This window comes from Podarcis bocagei (genome assembly GCF_964188305.1).
Source record: "Podarcis bocagei genome assembly, chromosome: 13".
In the NCBI taxonomy this organism is placed as follows: Eukaryota; Metazoa; Chordata; class Lepidosauria; order Squamata; family Lacertidae; genus Podarcis; species Podarcis bocagei.
The window spans coordinates 19827772-19845599 of record NC_138138.1 but is presented as its reverse complement, the minus strand read 5'-3'; the positions used below and the strand labels follow the sequence as shown (position 1 = coordinate 19845599).

General features: G+C 46.8%; 1 protein-coding gene across 6 annotated transcripts in view; it reads right to left on the bottom strand.

The window, feature by feature from the left end:
• Positions 1 to 17828, bottom strand: part of HDAC5 (histone deacetylase 5) — a 120530-nt gene that overhangs the window by 62289 nt on the left and 40413 nt on the right. For all 6 annotated transcript variants that reach the window (XM_081166135.1, XM_081166137.1, XM_081166134.1 and 3 more), the window contains one exon: positions 492 to 757. In XM_081166135.1, coding sequence (XP_081022261.1) covers positions 492 to 757 — 266 coding nt within the window. The remainder of the gene's footprint in view (positions 1 to 491; positions 758 to 17828) is intronic.

Below are 17828 nucleotides of genomic sequence, written 5' to 3'. Positions count from 1 at the left end.
GAGTAGGTAAGCTTGGTTTCAATTTATGCAAGCTGCCTTGAATGGGGATTCAGAAAGGCAGGGTAGAAACCTTATGAATAAATGAACAGCAGGCACTGCAAATTTGGTTAGGGAGGCAGCACAAAGTGAGGAGGGGGAGTACCACACCCACTGGCTTCAGCCCTTCCCGCACCCCAACCAGCCTGTGGCCCTTAGCAGGCTACCCTGAGGGAAATGTGGCCCTCATGGAAAGGTTTCCCACCCACGTTCCAGCAGAACCCGCTGGTATACCTGGGCTTTGGTGGAGAAAGAGAAACAGGGTCATTGGTATGCAGGAGTGGTTCTCACTCTGTGGTACGCAGTCCCTGGTGCTGTGCCCAAACATTTCCACCTGAAAGGATTTCTGCAGGGCTGGGGGCCTGGGAGAGATGCTCCCAGTCAGAATGGGTGGCGCTGAGCGAGGCGTACGGACTACGTGGCCAAGAATCTTCCCGGGTTCACCTCCAGATTACCTTGAGGTGCTTCTGCAACTGGACTTCGTGCTGCCGCGTGAGGTGCTCGTGCTGCTTCTGAAACTCGGCAAAGAGCAGCTGCTTCTGCAAATGTTGCTGCTGTTTCAGGGCCAGCAGTTCCTGCTGCAGCTGCTGCTCCCGGACGGCTGGGTCCACAGCGGGCAAGCTGGGCCGGGCATCCATCCGCAAGTCCACCGGGCTGGTGCTGCTGCTGCTGTTGCAAGAGCTTTGCATCACCACAGGAAGTACCGGTTTCAAGTCCACAGCTGGGGATGAGAGAGAGAGAGAGAAGAGGGACAATGGCTGCAGTGGTGCAATCTCTACACAACAATGGGGGCTGAGATCATGGGGTGGCAGTGGCGGCAGTGTGTGTGTTGCTTTTTTAAGGGAGCAAATAGAGGCCGTTTCTGTCCAACCAGATACACGCAGCCTGCCCAACCATTTCATGCGCTCCAGAAGCCAAAAAATGATTTGCTAGATGTCATTATCTAGGCCAGGTATCTCCAGCCTGTTCAGACCTAGAACCCACCAAAGCATGCATTTGGCGACCCATTTCTTAAATCTTTTACCCTAAATGTTCACATGGTGGTTATCAATGCTTTTCTTCTGGGGGGGGAGGTGCCAGTACTGTGTGCCCTTGAGTACCCCCCAGGAAAAAACACACCGCTGGTAGTAGTGCTCCTGTCGCAACCCACCTCAGATCAGGCCACAACCCACTAGGGGTCCCCCTTCCCCACGGTCAGCTGGAGACCACTGATCTAGGCTGCTCTAGTTCTGTGAAAAGTTCTAATAAACATAATGCCTGTAGCATTACATTCCAGCATGGACTCTTGAGAGTCCCATGGACTGCAAGAAAATTAAACCTATCCATTCTGAAGGAAATCAGCCCTGAGTGCTCACTGGAAGGACAGATCCTGAAGCTGAGGCTCCAATACTTTGGCCACCTCATGAGAAGAGAAGACTCCCTGGAAAAGACCCTGATGTTGGGAAAGATTGAGGGCACAAGGAGAAGGGGAGGACAGAGGACGAGATGGTTGGACAGTGTTCTTGAAGCTACCAGCATGAGTTTGACCAAACTGCGGGAGGCAGTGGAAGACAGGAGTGCCTGGCGTGCTCTGGTCCATGGGGTCACGAAGAGTCAGACATGACTAAATGACTAAATAACAACAACAAAACAACACCAAGTGCTCTTGTTCAAGTTTCCAGACTGCCATGGAACCACTGGCCATGCTGTGAGTTGTAGTTCAGAACTTCCGGAGGGCACCAGGTTAGAGGACTGCTGGTGCACTATTTACTCCTAAATCTGGTAAGCCAGATTTTAGAAACTCTCTTGCTTATTCTGCTTGAGTGGAGCTCTAATGGCATGACAGCAGGAGTTTTCCTCCTGGTTACTTCTGCTGCCACTGCTCAGGTCAAGAAGAGGTGTTTCTTGGCTTAGAAACATCAGACGGAAGCAAGCTAGGACGCTGCGGGGCCTTCTCCACAGACATCTCTAACAGCATCTCCCTTTTTAAAGCAAAGCACTGCCATGACCTTTAGGCACCTGGCCCATCCAATGCTCCTGTTTCAGCTGCTGTACCTGAACTGCCTTTGTCTGTCCAAACATCAACTAAGACTGCCAAGGTCGTGCATCTGCCTGCACTGAAGAAGAGGAGAAGTTTGGATTTGATATCCCGCTTTATCACTACCCTAAGGAGTCTCGAAGCAGCTAACAATCTCCTTTCCCTTCCTCCCCCACAACAAACACTCTGTGAGGTGAGTGGGGCTGAGAGACTTCAGAGAAGTGTGACTGGCCCAAGGTCACCCAGCAGCTGCATGTGGAGGAGCGGGGAATCGAACCGGTTCACCAGATTACGAGTCCACTGCTCTTAACCACTACACCGGACCTTTATCTGCTGAAGAACCGCTACAGAGGAGGAGAAGGAAGTCCCATGTGACTGGGGGGTGGGGGTAACATTGCAGGAGGAAGCTTTCAAAAGCTAGCATGTGCCCACAGCCCAGCCACATCTGAACCCCACAGGGCACTATTGGCAAGGAAGTACCCTGGGGGGGATGATGGGATGCCATCCATGTGGAGAGTGCAGCCTACACTCAACCACCTCAAGTTATGTGGAATGTCAGAGATCAGCCCCCAGAATGCATCAACTTCAGGAATCACATGCTCTGTGCATGAGTAAAGAGAGGCACCACGCAGCAGTGCTTGTTTTCAAATCTAGAACTACTCTGGCATGCATACAGCTGTGTTTCAGCCAGGGTACACTGGAGCTTATCCTTAGAAGTTAGTCCCCAGTGCTGTGATTCAGCCCTGCAGGACTGTGAACCAAAGTGTGCCGCTGGGCATGTGCAAAGCACCCTTCCATCACAGCAAGCCCGCAATCATCTGGGATAAAGAGGAAGGCTTTCCAAACAGATGGTACAGATCTTAGGCCTCAGTACCTCTTTCTTTCCCCTTCCTTTTTTGGGGTGGGGGGTGGGGAAGAAGCACCATCACAAAGCAACACCTCTGTGGCATTTCCCAATCTTGCGCAGGCCTTTCCACCCTCCCCCCCAAATCACCATCGCTGCCGCCACCATTCTTCTGTCCCAGGCACCAGATCTGAGTCACCCGCAGCCGTTTTTTTGGCACACTGTGAATGAACAAGGCCTTTCGTGACTCATCAGATGCGTACCCTCCGCTTCCACTCCTTGCAGGCTGTTGTAAAAAAGCATGCGCTGTTTATTTCTTTTTAATATGAAGTCACACGTGCGTGCTTGTGAATGTGCGCGCGTACATGACATGGGGCCCCAGCCCCACCTCCAATTATGACATTCATACACTCCCCCCCCCCGGCAAGCCATTTCACCCTCCCCAGAAGAACAGAGCAAGAAACAGGCACTGCAGCAAGGATAAGCAAGGAGCCTCTGCAACAAGCAGCTGACAAACCATTTCACCAAGCAAAACCCGCCTCCTCCTCCTCCTTTTCTGGGGTTCTGTCATAATTATAAACAGGAGGGTGGGGAGGAGGGGAGGGGGGAAAGCCACAAAAGACGACAAAGAAGTCAGGGACTAAATATAGAGGAAGCCAAACAACAGCTGCTCGCAGAAAGGAGGGGGAGGAAGAAAGAGTGGCAGTCAACCGAGAGGTGAGAAAGGCAGCATGGGGGAAAGAGGGGTGGAAGAAAAGGAAACCCGGGGATTAATGAATGCTTGTTCTCACATTTATTTAGATTCTGGACCAAGCCTGCAAAGCAAAATAGAAAGCGGGGTGGGGGGTGAAGATGGGGAGGCGGGTACAGCACCAAACTTACAAAACAAGGGGCGGAAGCAGTACGCCCCAACTTGATACTGAATTAGAAGGTTTGTTCCTGAAGAGTAGAAATGTTCAAAAGCCCAATGCATTCTGGTAAGCGTCTTCCTTCAAGGGCTTCTGCTGCAATATGAGCTTGTATGTACACAAGGGGAACACAGGAGGGAAGAGTCCTGTTTGTGTGTCACCCCCCACCGGCACCTGGTTGGCCACTGTGAGAACAGGATTGGACCGCTGGCCAATCCATCAGCGCTCTTTCTTACATTCTTATGAACCTATTTCCCCCACCCCTGGACACTGCAAGCTTGCAACAACAACAACAACAGGCACAGCATTACACAACATACACTCTCTTCCTTGCTTTCATTCCACATCTCTCAAGGCTGATTCAAAGCTTTTGGGTCTCTCTACTAATGCAAGTGTCTAGCTGGCTTACTTACACCCATCACTTTTTGCTATTTGTTCTGTTTCCTGGTTACAGCTGTTGCGGGGGGGACGGACAAGGTGGTCTAAAGTGTGGAAGATCTGTGATTTTTGCCTCACAGAAAGTGGATTGGACTCAACAACCCCTTTGTCTATCCTCCTCCGAAATTAAGTTCTGTGCCAAGGGTGGGAGAAAACAGGCGTGGATGTGGGGGGGTGGGAATCGAAGTTTGCAGGGAGCCAGTAAACAAGGCTAGAAGCATGCCCCCAATAAGATTTCATGTGGTGGATTAGCAAGATAAAAAGGAGGGACGGGAAAAGAGGGGTGTGTGGATAAAAGAGTGCCCTATGTCCAGGAACTTTTGCAGAACAACACACTGGCAAGCCCTCTATCAGCTGGCCCTAGTGACTGTGTTGACACTGTGACTTTCAGCATGAGCCCCATGCGTAAAACACTCCGATGACCCAGTTCAGGCAAGATAATTTGACGCAAAAATCAATGGTCTTTATCTCCTTATCCAGGCTCTGCTGTGGCAATGGCAGGCCCTGTCTTGCAATTTTTTTTGAGTTAATGGTCATTCAGATGACCTTTTCCACCACTCTGCACACTAAAGTCAAATATTTGGAAACCTGGCCTGGAGGAAAGGCTAAGCTTTTCCTCCAGGTGTGGCCAACACATCTCTTTTCAAGCTCGCCTTTGTTGTGGTCCAGTATATTAAAAGCTCTGTGAGTTGTGCTCAGAAAGCATTAAGCCAAGACTTAATTTTGAGCCAGGCCTCAACTATAAAAAAAATAATAATACTGAAAGTATTGAAGAAAGAAGAAGCAGAAATGCCTCAGAACATGCGCAGAGTAACTTTTATTCACTAATGACCAACCACATCTTGCAACCAGCCTAGAAGTCACAGACTCTAATTGGGGGGGGGGCATAACACTCTGCACATTCTCTGAGGAACACTTCTTTATTATTACAGTGGTACCTTGGTTCTCAAACACCTTGGTACTCAAACAACTTGGAACCCAAACACTGCAAACCCAGAAATAAGTGTTCCATTCCAGTTTGCAAACATTTTTCAGAAGCCGAACATGCTCCGCTTTGAGTGTTACGCTTCCAATTTGAGGGCCACACTTCCGTTTTGAGTGTTACGCTGAGGTCTGTCTGTTTTTGCTATTTAATTTGCATTTTTGTGACTCTTTTTTGTGTGACTGTGTGTAACCCAGTTCAGCTACTGATTGATTGATTGTGTGACCGCAGAACATTGTTTATTGCTTTCACTTTTGGATCAATGGTCTCGTTAGATAGCAAAATTCATGTTAAATTGCTGTTTTAGGGGTTGTTTTTAAAAGTCTGGAATGGATTGATCCATTTTGCATTGTTTTCTATGGGAAAGCGTGTCTTGGTTTTGGAACGCTTTGGTTTTGGAACGGACTTCCGGAATGGATTAAGTTTGAGAACCAAGGTACCACTGTACTTAACATTCTCCTAGGTTGATGTGCAAAATCCGGCTCAGAGGTGAAGTTGAAGTGGCTTCCGGCTGAAATGAGCTCCCTGCAGACATGCACAATTCTGAGACTGCTCTGCCTTACCAAAGCTTCTTCAGGTTGGAGCCCAAGGGGTGGGTGGGTGTGTAGAGGGGCAGGGGGCAACCCCAATTGTTCTAACGTTTGTGCATCTCTCCTCATTTATTGCAGCCTCTGAGTCCACTTGCATTCCTAGCAGGATAAACCGCATAGTGGAACGAGATAGAAAGACCTTGAAAGGGCGACATGGAGTATTGTTCTGAAATCTTGTGCGGGGGAGAGAGGAGAGAACGAAGGTGGCGTAGGAAGTGAACAACACATCAGAACTGCTCCTTGCTCTCTTCTCCCTCTCCTTCCTCCTCCCCAAGCCCCAAACAGCTCCACGGTCAATCCTGCCCATTCCAGGATTGCAGCAGGTGCCTTTGCTGAATGAACCCTCTGCAGTTGTGAGTAACTGCCTCTTAGACGCAGTGTCATTTGTATGCGAGTGAGAGGCCCTGCACAGCTGAATGAACAACCTGTTCTTAATCCAAACAGGAAGTTGGGGGCGGCGTGGGACGGGGAAGGATGATTCAGGGGATGGATGGGAGAGACGGGCGCCCTGAATACTAATGCAGCCTCTCTCTTCACCGCCACCCCCCCTCCCTAAAAAACCCTGATTCGCTGTAGTGTGTGCTACTGCGATGCAGACAGGCGGCAAGGCAGCAAGACAGATGTCTGCAGTCTTTGACTGAAACTGAATGTGCCGCTGACCATCTAAGCAAAGAGGCAGAAGGGGTTTTTAGGGTCACCAATCTCTCTCTCTCTCTCTGACACACACACACACATTTGTGTCACTGTCCCTTCATTCAGGGAGCTCAGAGTAGCATCAGGAGTGCTATCCATGCATATCCATGCATTGGTCAGGTATGATCCTGTTTTCGATTCCAAAACGAAAACCACTGCATGTTCCTCCTTTGTACCGTTCTTGAGGCCTGTGTTCAGTTTACACGTTCGCTCCATCAAATCCACGACATCTGGGCCACGAGCAAAAAGATCAGGAGCAAATAAGATGTGCCGTATTGACACACTGCAGAGCAAAAGAGCCAAGCCACTGGAGAAAGCAAAGCTTGGCTTCCGACAACTGATGCAAAGTGAAGAAAAATGTATCTGGGCTGCTTGCAGGATGCCCTTCCGTTCCTATCGCATAACTGGATGCATGTCATATCCATAGGTAAAGGTAAAGGGACCCCTGACCATCAGGTCCAGTCGTGACCGACTCTGGGGTTGCGGCGCTCATCTCGCTTTATTGGCCGAGGGAGCCGGCGTACAGCTTCCGGGTCATGTGGCCAGCATGACTAAGGCGTTTCTGGCGAACCAGAGCAGCGCACGGAAACGCCGTTGACCTTCCTGCTGGAGTGGTACTTATTTATCTACTTGCACTTTGACATGCTTTCGAACTGCTAGGTTGGCAGGAGCAGGGACCGAGCAACGGGAGCTCACCCCGTCGCGGGGATTCAAACCGCCGACCTTCTGATCGGCAAGTTCTAGGCTATGTGGTTTAACCCACAGCACCACCCGTGTCCCATCATATCCACAACATACATTTAAAGTACTCTAGGACTGCTTTAACAGCCATGGCTTCCCCCAAAGAATCCTGGGAACGGCAGTTTCTCAAGGGTGCTGGGAACTGTAGTTCTCTTACAGAGCACTGTAGAGCAGTGTTCCCCAACCTTGGGCCTCCAGCTGTTTTTGGACTACAATTCCCATCATCCTTGACCACTGGTCTTGCTAGCGAGGGATGATGGGAGTTGTAGTCCAAAAACAGCTGGAGGCCCACGGTTGGGAACACTGCTGTAGAGAACATAGTTGTGTTCTTTTTGAGTGCCCCTGAAAAAGAAATATACTCTGGAATGCATTGCAACATTATTGTTTTGTTTTGTTTTTACATTTTGTGCACCCTTGAGATAAAAAAACAGGACAACTGAAATGCAAACAAAGTGAATAAACATCTTCTATGCATTTATACCATGTGATCAGAATAAGGTTGTGGCCAAATCTTTCTTTCTTTCTTTTTGCTAGTTCTTCACTTTCATCCTTCCCATAACCACATAACCAAATAGTAAAATGCTGCTGAATGTATGTGAATAGCACTATTGTGTAATACGACCCAAATCTATGCAGAGGCCAAGCATTTTATTAAATACCCTTCAGTTTTTAAAAACAATTAAGCCATTGCAGGATAGCCTATTATAGGCTATGGCAGAATAAATACAGCATAACAGAACCTCCCACAGTCTGGAATTGGGGTGGAAGGAGGCTCAGGTAGTTATACTTGTTGGGAAGGTCCTTATTTTATCTATGAAATTTTCAATATATTCCAGGAGGAATAGAAACTTGCATTTTTTAAAAATTTCAGATGTTTATCTTTAACATTCCATACCTCCTGAACATGTTCAGTCCTTAATGGAATGTGTATATTTCTGTATAAATTATAGTATTTTAAAAAATATATTTGCATGTATACATATAAATTAGAATATGCTTAACTGGGCACCCTACTTGCAGGACCAGGGCTTGTGTTTGTGCGCACCCACCCACACACCAATGATTATCCAAATTGGATTTCCAATCAGTGGTTTTTCCAAAAATGTGGCAGGCAAGTACTTTCTGTCTACTTCCACTCTTATTAATCTAATCACTGGAGAAGAAAAATGCCAGTATTAAATGAAGAAGGTGATTTACACGCTACTAAGAAAAGGAGGATATGCACTACTGAAAGAGAGAACAAAAGAAATACTAATCTGCATAAACTTTGCTTATGTTATTGCATACGTATAGGCACATATTTAGAAATTCTGTACTCAACTCCAATGTATTTACATTTTACAGAATGAAAACAGTTGTTTGATTGCTTAATTTATATACCGAAGATAACAGGGCAGTTCACAACAGAAAAATACAAAGTGAGAACACAAAACACATCATAAAACAAAAACAAACCAATAACACACACAAACACATTTCAAATAAGTTTTCCAAATCACTCCAAATAATTGTTCAATTAATTTGCACCCCACCCCAAAACCAATCATTTCTTTTCAACTGATTTTACAACAATGAAATGCCCACCCCGAACCTGCTGGAAAATCAGGTCCACTTTAATTAATGACCCCATTCATCAACTTTAATTAAACCCTCCATAAGTTAGATTCAAAACAAATAGGGCGTAGCAGTCTTGTTTGCAAGCCTGGGGTAGTAAAAGTTTTTAGGGTTTTCTGTTTTACAAAGCAACCCTGAGTGAAAACAAACATGAGTTTTAAATGGGATTAATTACTTGAATTAAAAAAAATATTAAGGGGGCGGGGTCAGGTCTGACTGACAAAGTGTTGACGAATGCTCTCTCTCTCTCTCTCTCTCTCTCTCTCTCTCTCTCCTCTTAATCAGCAGGCTGGGAACTCTCAGCTGTGGCTGCTGCACAGTACAAACTGAAATGTTGTAGGCAGTTCTGTGTGAGCATCCCAAGGTCGGAACAAAAGTTTCAACAGTGGATTGAGGCTAGAGATTGGGAGTTATCCACACACCTGTTCCAACCCTCCTGCACAGGACATTATATTCTGCAAGACCTACAGTGGTACCTCGGGTTACAGATGCTTCAGGTTACAGACGCTTCAGGTTACAGACTCCACTAACCCAGAAATAGTACCTCGGGTTAAGAACTTTGCTTCAGGATGAGAACAGAAATCGTGTTCCGGAGGTGCAGCAGCAGCAGCAGGAGGCCCCATTAGCTAAAGTAGTGCTTCAGGTTAAGAACAGTTTCAGGTTAAGAATGGACCTCCAGAATGAATTAAGTTCTTAACCCGAGGTACCACTGTATATGCATGTGTGCAGAGAGCACACAGAGATGCAGTACACACACACACACACACACACAGAGAGAGAGAGAGAGAGAGAGAGAGAGAGAGAGAGAGAGAGAGATTGCAGCATATAACGCTACCCTCCATGTGCACTCTGCCCACCATAACAATGGGAGTTTCATATTTCTCTCCATGCACATAGCTGGTTCCAAATGTTCTGTCCACACTAGAGAGACTGACCAAGAAACAAACCTGATTGGTCCTTCCCCTGCCGCCCTCAAGCCACTCACTGGATATGGGAGGGCCAAGTCCAATCAGTTCTGGTAGTCATTTTTGCCTGTTTCAAAATATCCCCTTTAAAAAACCCACGCCATTTTTTTTGCTAATCCAATTCAATTCCTTAGCAGTAATGAGAGCAACAGACCCTTGAGGGTTATAAGCCCAGTAACAGCAGCTTTTATGGTCAGCCATGGAAGCTGCCATTGGAGTCAAAGAACTGTAGAGTTGGAAGAGACCATGTGGATCCTTTAGTCCAACCCCCATGGAATGCAGGAATTTTTCGCCCAAGGTGGGGCTCAAACGCACGACCCTGAAATTAGAAGTCTCATGCTCTACTGACTGAGTCCCTCTACCCCCAAGTCGCGCCACCCCACCCCTCAAAAGAGATTAGACAGCCGTAAAATTGTATAACTAATCTAAAAATAAATCATACTCCTTGCCCCTCATTCCCACTCCTCATGAACCCTAGCCTTTGTGTCCTCCCCTCAATACATACAACCCATCCCCTCTCTTTCCAGAAAACATTAAAAAGGAGTGGGGGGAGAAACCCAGAAGCGGAGTAAAAAAAAAGAGTTTGGCAGGACCTTGTGCCACTGGAAATTTGTTAAGCTTTTAAACTTTTGTAGGCCAAAGCGTGCTTTATCAGAGGCATGACCTCTGGGCTTAGGGAAGCTTATGGCACAGGAAATTTGTTGGTCTTCAAAGTGCCACCAAGCCCCTTTGTTGCTCAAAGGAAACACAGGCAAAGTGGGGCACATGATGCAATTTCAGACACCGAAGGAAATTTGCATCTTCATTTGGAGACCGTATTTTGTCTCCTGCCTCTTTTCTCTGTGCCCACTGTCATAATTTCGCCCTCTACACCCAATTCTCATTGCTTTATTAGTCTTTCTCTTCTGGACACCACCTCCCCCAAAATGAAGACATGTACAGCGCTTTCATGATTTCTGAGGGCTGAATCCAATACTTCATACTAGTGCACATTTGATATTTACATCTTTCCCTCATACCACACAAACGGGGGGGTGGGGGGAGGACAAGATTCCTTGCTGGCAAACCCAGATTGTGTGGAAGAGCTCCATCCTGCTCAGAATCTATTTTCAGGAGTTTTATAACCCACCTCGAAATTCCTCAGCCGATAGCCTTTGCCAAATTCTGGTTTAGCTGCTGAGGTTTATGGTTGTCGTCACCACAAACACTCGATGTATTTATAGCTCTGCTACGGGCTTCACTCCAAACTTGCCTTCGGTGGGTCCTCCCTAGCTCCACTCCACTCCACAATATTTCTTTCCATTTATCCAGGCTCAAGCAAAGAGGACGGCACACAGACACTGACCCACAATGTGCTAAAATCCCAGGTTTTGCCTTCCCTTCTTGCAAGAAACAACATGTTCTGCTTTCGCTGAATGTCTTCAAAGCCCAGCTGCTGGCTCACCTTTGCAAAGCAGCACTGGGGAAGGCATGATTTCAAGCAGAAAACTGATAGGCAAGAGTAGGGCGTTTCACCCTTATTCCGCTGTCTACTTTCCCCCTATAGCTGCAGGAATATGCAGCCGTCCCATAGAGGAATTGAACCTGCAACCTTGGTGTTATCAGCACCATGCTCTAACCAATGAGGGGAATGGTGCAACCAGGGGCAAACTACACATTCTACTGCAGGCATATGAATAGATGCTCTGTCTTGAAAAGCATCCCAAGAAAGGGATCATTTGCATTAGTGAAGAAACAGGAAGGAAGCAAAGAACTTAACTTGTCCCCTACAACTTCCTCCTCCATGCAAGCTGGTTTTACCACCCCTTGCAGGGTTCCATTTGTGTTTGCAAGGTAAGCCTAGAACATTGGAAAGCCGGAGATTTTAAGGGAAACCGGGTAGAAGGGGAAGGAGTAAACATTATTTTCTTCCCATCCCTTCTCCGACACAAGGGAGAAGGGAGAAAGGGCCATCAGGAACATTTGTTAAATGCGAATGAAGCTTAGTCTGTAATTTGCTCCAGAGGAGGAAGCCATGAAGACACAAAAATGGTAGCATAAATGCTCTCTCTCCCAAGCTTGCCCCCTTGAGGGAAGTCAGCAGTGCTTGCAAAGGACAGACTTATTGGTCTCTTTGGAGAGAGATTTGCGTAGATAGGAAACCCTCACAAGCAGGTTCCTGTGGTTTTAATTGATAGCAAGGGGAAAAGCCAGGCTTGTGTTGCAAGCAATTAATTTGCAACAGGCTAAGGGAGTACATGTTCCTTCCCTACCCCACCAATCAACTCTTCCTTAACATAAAAAGAGTTTGCAGTGACTCAAGAAAGAGGAGAAAGAGCTTAAGACTTGCTCACAAACATGCACCTGTCAAAGTAGTACAAATGCAGGGTTCAGGGTAGGGGTGCCAGACCTCTGGGTCTGACCTGAAGTCTCCAGGTTTCCCTGGTTCCCTCCAGGTAATGGGCCTGAATCTCCAGGTGGGTGAGTCAATAACAACAACAACAACAACAACAACAACAACAACAACAACAACAACAACAACAATAATACAGTGGTGCCTTTGTTCCCGAATGGCTTAGTTGACAAACAAATCGGCTCCCGGACATCACAAACCCGGACGTGTTCCGGTTTGCGAACGTTTTTTGGAAGCCGAACGTTCGTTTCAGCTGTTGCCATTGTTTCCAGGGTCAATCAGCCAATCAGAAGCTGCACCTTGGTTTTCCAACATTTTAGAAGTCAAACGGACTTCTAGAATGGATTGAGTTCGAGAACCAAGGTACCACTGTAATAATAATGATTGTGCCTGCAGTCTGTCTTTCTCCCCATTCCCAGTTAACCTCAATCTACACAGCCAACCTACAAAATGTCACCAGGGTCCTCCATTGGGACATCACCAGGGGCCACCCCTATGTCTCAGGTTTGGGCCCTCAAATCTCAGGATCTGGGATGCTCCTAACCAGGCAACCCTAACTAAGGATGCTTGTGAGGGAGAAGGGGCTTAACGCTTTCAGCACCTGCTGATTCTTCTCTGCAAATTATCATCACCATCAGCTTATTTGTATGCTGCTTTCCCACTATACTGTGCTTGAAGTGTCTCACAATATGTTAAATGAACAGCTATTAACAATTCCAAATCTCAGTAGTAACAATTATTATCATTGGGTGGGAGTCATGCTCAGAGTAGACACACTGGACTTTGATTTCACCAGGTCTACTTTGAGTGTGACTTCGTTGGATAATTGACTTAATGCCAATTAAGTAAATACTGTGAGTTGGGGGGGGGGAATCCATAAATAAATAACACCGACTAGGATCTGGGAGACCAGGGTTCAAATCCCCATTTAGCCATGAAGCTCGCTAGGTGACCTTGGCTCAGTCTCTAAGTCCCAACCTAACCAAAGTCACAGGGCTGTTGTGAGGATAACATGGAGAGAGGGAAGAACCAAGTACACCACACCTTGAGCTCCTTGGAAGAAAGGTGGGATAGAAATGCAATAATTAAATAAATAGTAGAAGAAGTATGCAAGGCCAAAAAGCTCTCTACTCCACAAGGCCTTCCACAAAGGTCTACTACAGGTAACTCTGAAGACGCTGGGTGGCAACTACAACTCTCGCTTGCCTCCCCATCCCCCAATGTACCTCTTTTAGCCCATTTCCCCTCATAATTAGGCTTACTTCTTGTTCCTGGGAGGAAAAAGACAGGTTACAAATCATCTCAAGGAAAGGACCCTTGCAGGCGAGAATCAACAGGTGAGGGAAGACTAAGAGCCCCCAACCAATTCAAGTTGTTTGGGCTTTTAAATACCAGCAACAAAACCTTGAATTTGGCTCAACAGCTAATAGGTAGGCTGTTGTAAATATATATTTGTGAATTGGGAGCCAGGGAGCACTGTCAAGGCCCAAGTGCCCTGCAGAGCTCTTTGCCCTTTCTTATAGTAGTGCAGAAATTGGATCATACGACGATGTAAAATCCTGGGTCAGAACACTGATCCATCTAGCAGGGTATTGTCTACACCGGCTGTCTTCAAATGCATTTTGACCCAAGATCCACTTTTATCCCAAACTGCATTCGGGACACATTTCTTAATCTTTTGCCATGGTGGCCATGTTCCTGTTGTGATCCACTAGTGGATGCTGACCCACCAGCTGAAAACCAATGGTTTAAACTGACGGAAAGAAGCTCTCCAGAGTCCCAAGTAAGTATCTTTCCCATCACTTGAGGTTCCTTTAACTAGAGCTTGTCAGGGACTAAACAGGAATCTCCTTTATGCAGAGCATGTTGCTCCAACACTGAGCTATGGCTCTTCCACAAGGCTTTGGATTCCGATGGTGATATTTTGTTTGTGTAAATACAGAGTAACTAATATCCCCAGCTATAAAGGTTAGAAACTTTGGCATCTATGCAGAAAGGAGAAAGAGATTTAGGTGCATTTTTACCTTCACAAACTCACACCCCCTGAGTTTGGGGATAGGCCTGCTGGGAAAGAACCGTGGAAGAAAAGCAGTGGATGGAGAAAGGGTTAGGCACCTTCTCCTCTGTTCTGTTTCTTTACTACAGATCAGTCCCTCCCCCAAGCTGTTTTGCTCTAACGCAGGAATAGGGAACCAATGGCCCAGATGTTGTTGGACTCCCAACTCTGATCAGACATGGCTTATGGTCAGGGATGGGGAGCCCAACAACATCTAGAAAGATGGAATCACTTAGCCACCCAAGTGCAGAGGCAACATTAATCAGGAGCAAGCGATTGAGAGTGGGCCACAGGATCATTAGCTCCATATGCTGACTCAAGTGAATTCATTCTGCCCTTCTTGCTCTGGTTTGATCATTACATCTGACTGCTGTTGACTCTTAGTTAAAAAATGAACCAAGGGATTCTCCTAAACCAGAGTTAACACAGGCCACTTATCAAGAACTCCAGTGCAAAAAAAAGACCCGGGGAAATTTGCATGCCAACCTGTCTCCCACTCTGAAATCTGGCTATCATTCTATCTGCATCAGACATGTTTAGAAATGTACTTAATTCTTAATTATTGCGGATATTATTTACCTATTTCATAGAACCAAGAGTGCATGTGGTGCTCTACAGTTTTGCAAACAAAATAAGAGGCTGGGGCTATGGCTCAGTTGTGGAACATGCAGAAGGTCAGAGAATTTGAAGGGGCCTAGCACATCATCTGGTTCAAATCCTTGCCTGATGCTGGAAACCCAAAGCCAGAGCATTGCCAGAAAATGACTGTCCGGTCAGTTAAGGGACAGAGTTGGAAGACACCCTGAAGGTCCTCTAGTCCAAACCCCTGCAATGCAGGAATCTCAGCTAAAGCATCTGTGACAAATGACCATCTAACCTACGTTTAAAAACCTCCATGGAAAGAGAGCCCACCACCTCTGATGGGAGTCCGTTCCACTGTCGAACAGCTCCTACAAGTTCTTCCTGATGTTTCGTTGGAATCACATTTCTTGTAACTTGAAGCCATTGGTTCTGGTGCTAGCCTCCAGAGCAGGAGAAAACAAGGTAGCTCCATCCTCCATGTGACAGTCCTTAAGTGACTTGAAGATGGCTATCATATCTCCTCTTTACCAGGCTAAATATACCCAATTCCCTCAACCATTCTTCATAAGGCTTGGTTTCCAGACTCTTGGTCATCTACATTACCCTCCTCTGTGCATGTTCCAGCTTATCAATTTCCTTCTTAACTTGTGCTGCCCAGAACTAGACACAGGCCACTAATCCCTTTTTGCTATTGGTCCAGAGTGGAGAGTACAAGGGCAAATACAGTGGTACCTCGAGTTACAAACGCTTCAGGTTACAAAGTCGGTTAACCTGGAAGAGTTACCTCGAGTTGAGAACTTTGCCCCAGGATGAGAACGGAAATAGTGTGCCGGCAGCGCAGCGGCAGCAAGAGGCCCCATTAGCGAAAGCACACCTCTCGTTAAGAACAGTTTCAGGTTAAGAACGGGCCTCCGGAACGAATTAAGTTCGTAACTAGAGGCAGCACTGTAGCTTAACCTGGCATTATTTATTTATAAAATGCACATCCTGCCCTTCCGGACCAGCTGCAGGCGCTGGCATCACTGTGCACCTGCCAGGGCCAACACTCCAACAGGGGACCCACTGTCAGTCTCGGGACTCCCCTCACTCAGCTGCTTCTCCTGTTGCCCATTAATGCCTGTTCACCTGCTCTCTCCAGGCCCCCTCACTGACAGTTTCTTACCCAACTTGCATGACCACCCTTCAATGGCCAATGGGCATTCTCAGGACAGTCTACAAGAAGAGCAAAAAAAACCCAACTGCAATATTTATAGAGTAATAAAGCAAAAGAATGGCACAGCTTTAAATAAAAAAAACCCCTCTAATCAATAAAAGCTCACGGCAGCTTGAGATAATTAAAAGGTTTAAAAGTTAACGACGTTTTAAAAATAGAAAGGTTGAAATAATAGCCCAGTAGGCACCAGTGTAAGGCAACTTTCTCTGCAGCCAGGGATGAATGAGATCAAATACAGATACACATGCTTAAGCTTGGTTACAGTTGGAATTAAGTCAAAGGCCTCGTAGAGGCTTTTAAGGAGGGATCTGAAAGGGGAGAGGTGGCATCATGAACTCTGGCTGCTGACAGCAGCTGTCCGGAGGTTTCAGAAAGGAATCTTCCCCAGTACCAGTACCTGGATATGCCAGGAACTGAACCTGTGACTTTCTGCACGCAATGTATGTACTGTTGTTACATATTTATTTATACCCCACCTTTATCCCCGACAGGGACTCAAAGTGGCTTACAGATAAAAATAAGGGCAGCTAAAAACATGGGGGGGGGAACAATCATTTAAAACTATTAAACATTGATAGAAATAAAAACTCACCCACACACCCCGATTTTAAATGACCACTGAAAATTCAGGTGTGGAATATTCCTGGAGGACAAATCCTCACAGGTTCCCCTATAGAGGTTAACCTGCTATAGAAGCAGTGTTTGAAATTAGCCAGGCGCCAGGCGCATTTTTGCTCCCGACTTTCAACCACTTGCGACCAAGTGAAGATGCCTGTGTCAGGTGTGCGTGCAGGAGCCAGGCCCTGTGACCAATAGGACTTTGCAGGACTGGGGCCTTCCTAAGTTTGTTCTGAAGAGGCAGGTAAGGCCGATTGGTAACTCACAGCACCTGGTGGCAAGAGCTGGGAAGGGATATAAGGTCAGCATTTCCCTTCGGCTCTTTGCCACAGCAACACGCTTCCTGCCTTGCTGAATTTGGCTTCTTGCTTCCTGATCCTTGAACCTCGGCTTCTTGACTCCCTGCTTCTTGATCCTCAGACCCCTGACTTTGTGACTCCTTGCTTTCTGACCCTCGGCTTCTTGATTCCTGGCTCTCTGACCCTCAGACTCTTGGCTTCCTGGCTTCTGGACCCCCATTCCTGCTCCCACCCCGCCATCTTGCCCCCGGTCCTGACGTCCCCTGCCGGGACTTCGATCACCCGTGAACCAGACCATGACACACTGGCTAGTAAACAGAGGAGGCGAGAGTAATATTGGATTCAGGGGTCCTGCTTCTGGTTCCATAAGCATCAGGTTGGCCACTGTAAGGCTCCCTGATGAGATGGCCCATTGGCCTGATCCAGCAAGCTCTTCTTATGTTCTTACCTTCCATACCCAGTTTCTGAGATTTCAACAAGAGCCTCATGTTTTCATCCCTATCTTTGCTGTCGTAAGAAGGGGAGTGTTTCTCCGCCGCCCTTGCCACCCCAATAGTTTCTTGAAAATGCAGAACTGCACGGATCCAAAGATTATAAGTCAAAACATCTTTTCAAAGTTTTGCTAGGGACTGAATAAATGACTACGCCGGCTGATTCTCGCTTTCCTGGTCCTACCCAAGTCACGCATAAAAAGTTGGCATCACAGCAAGATGGAAGAATCACCAACGCAGCACACACAAGAGTTAGAATTCGGGCTGACAACAGTAAGCAGCTTAAACCTTTATTCTAAAAATACCCGCCCCGGTATTCTTAGACCGGCATGCTTTTTTACACAGATTC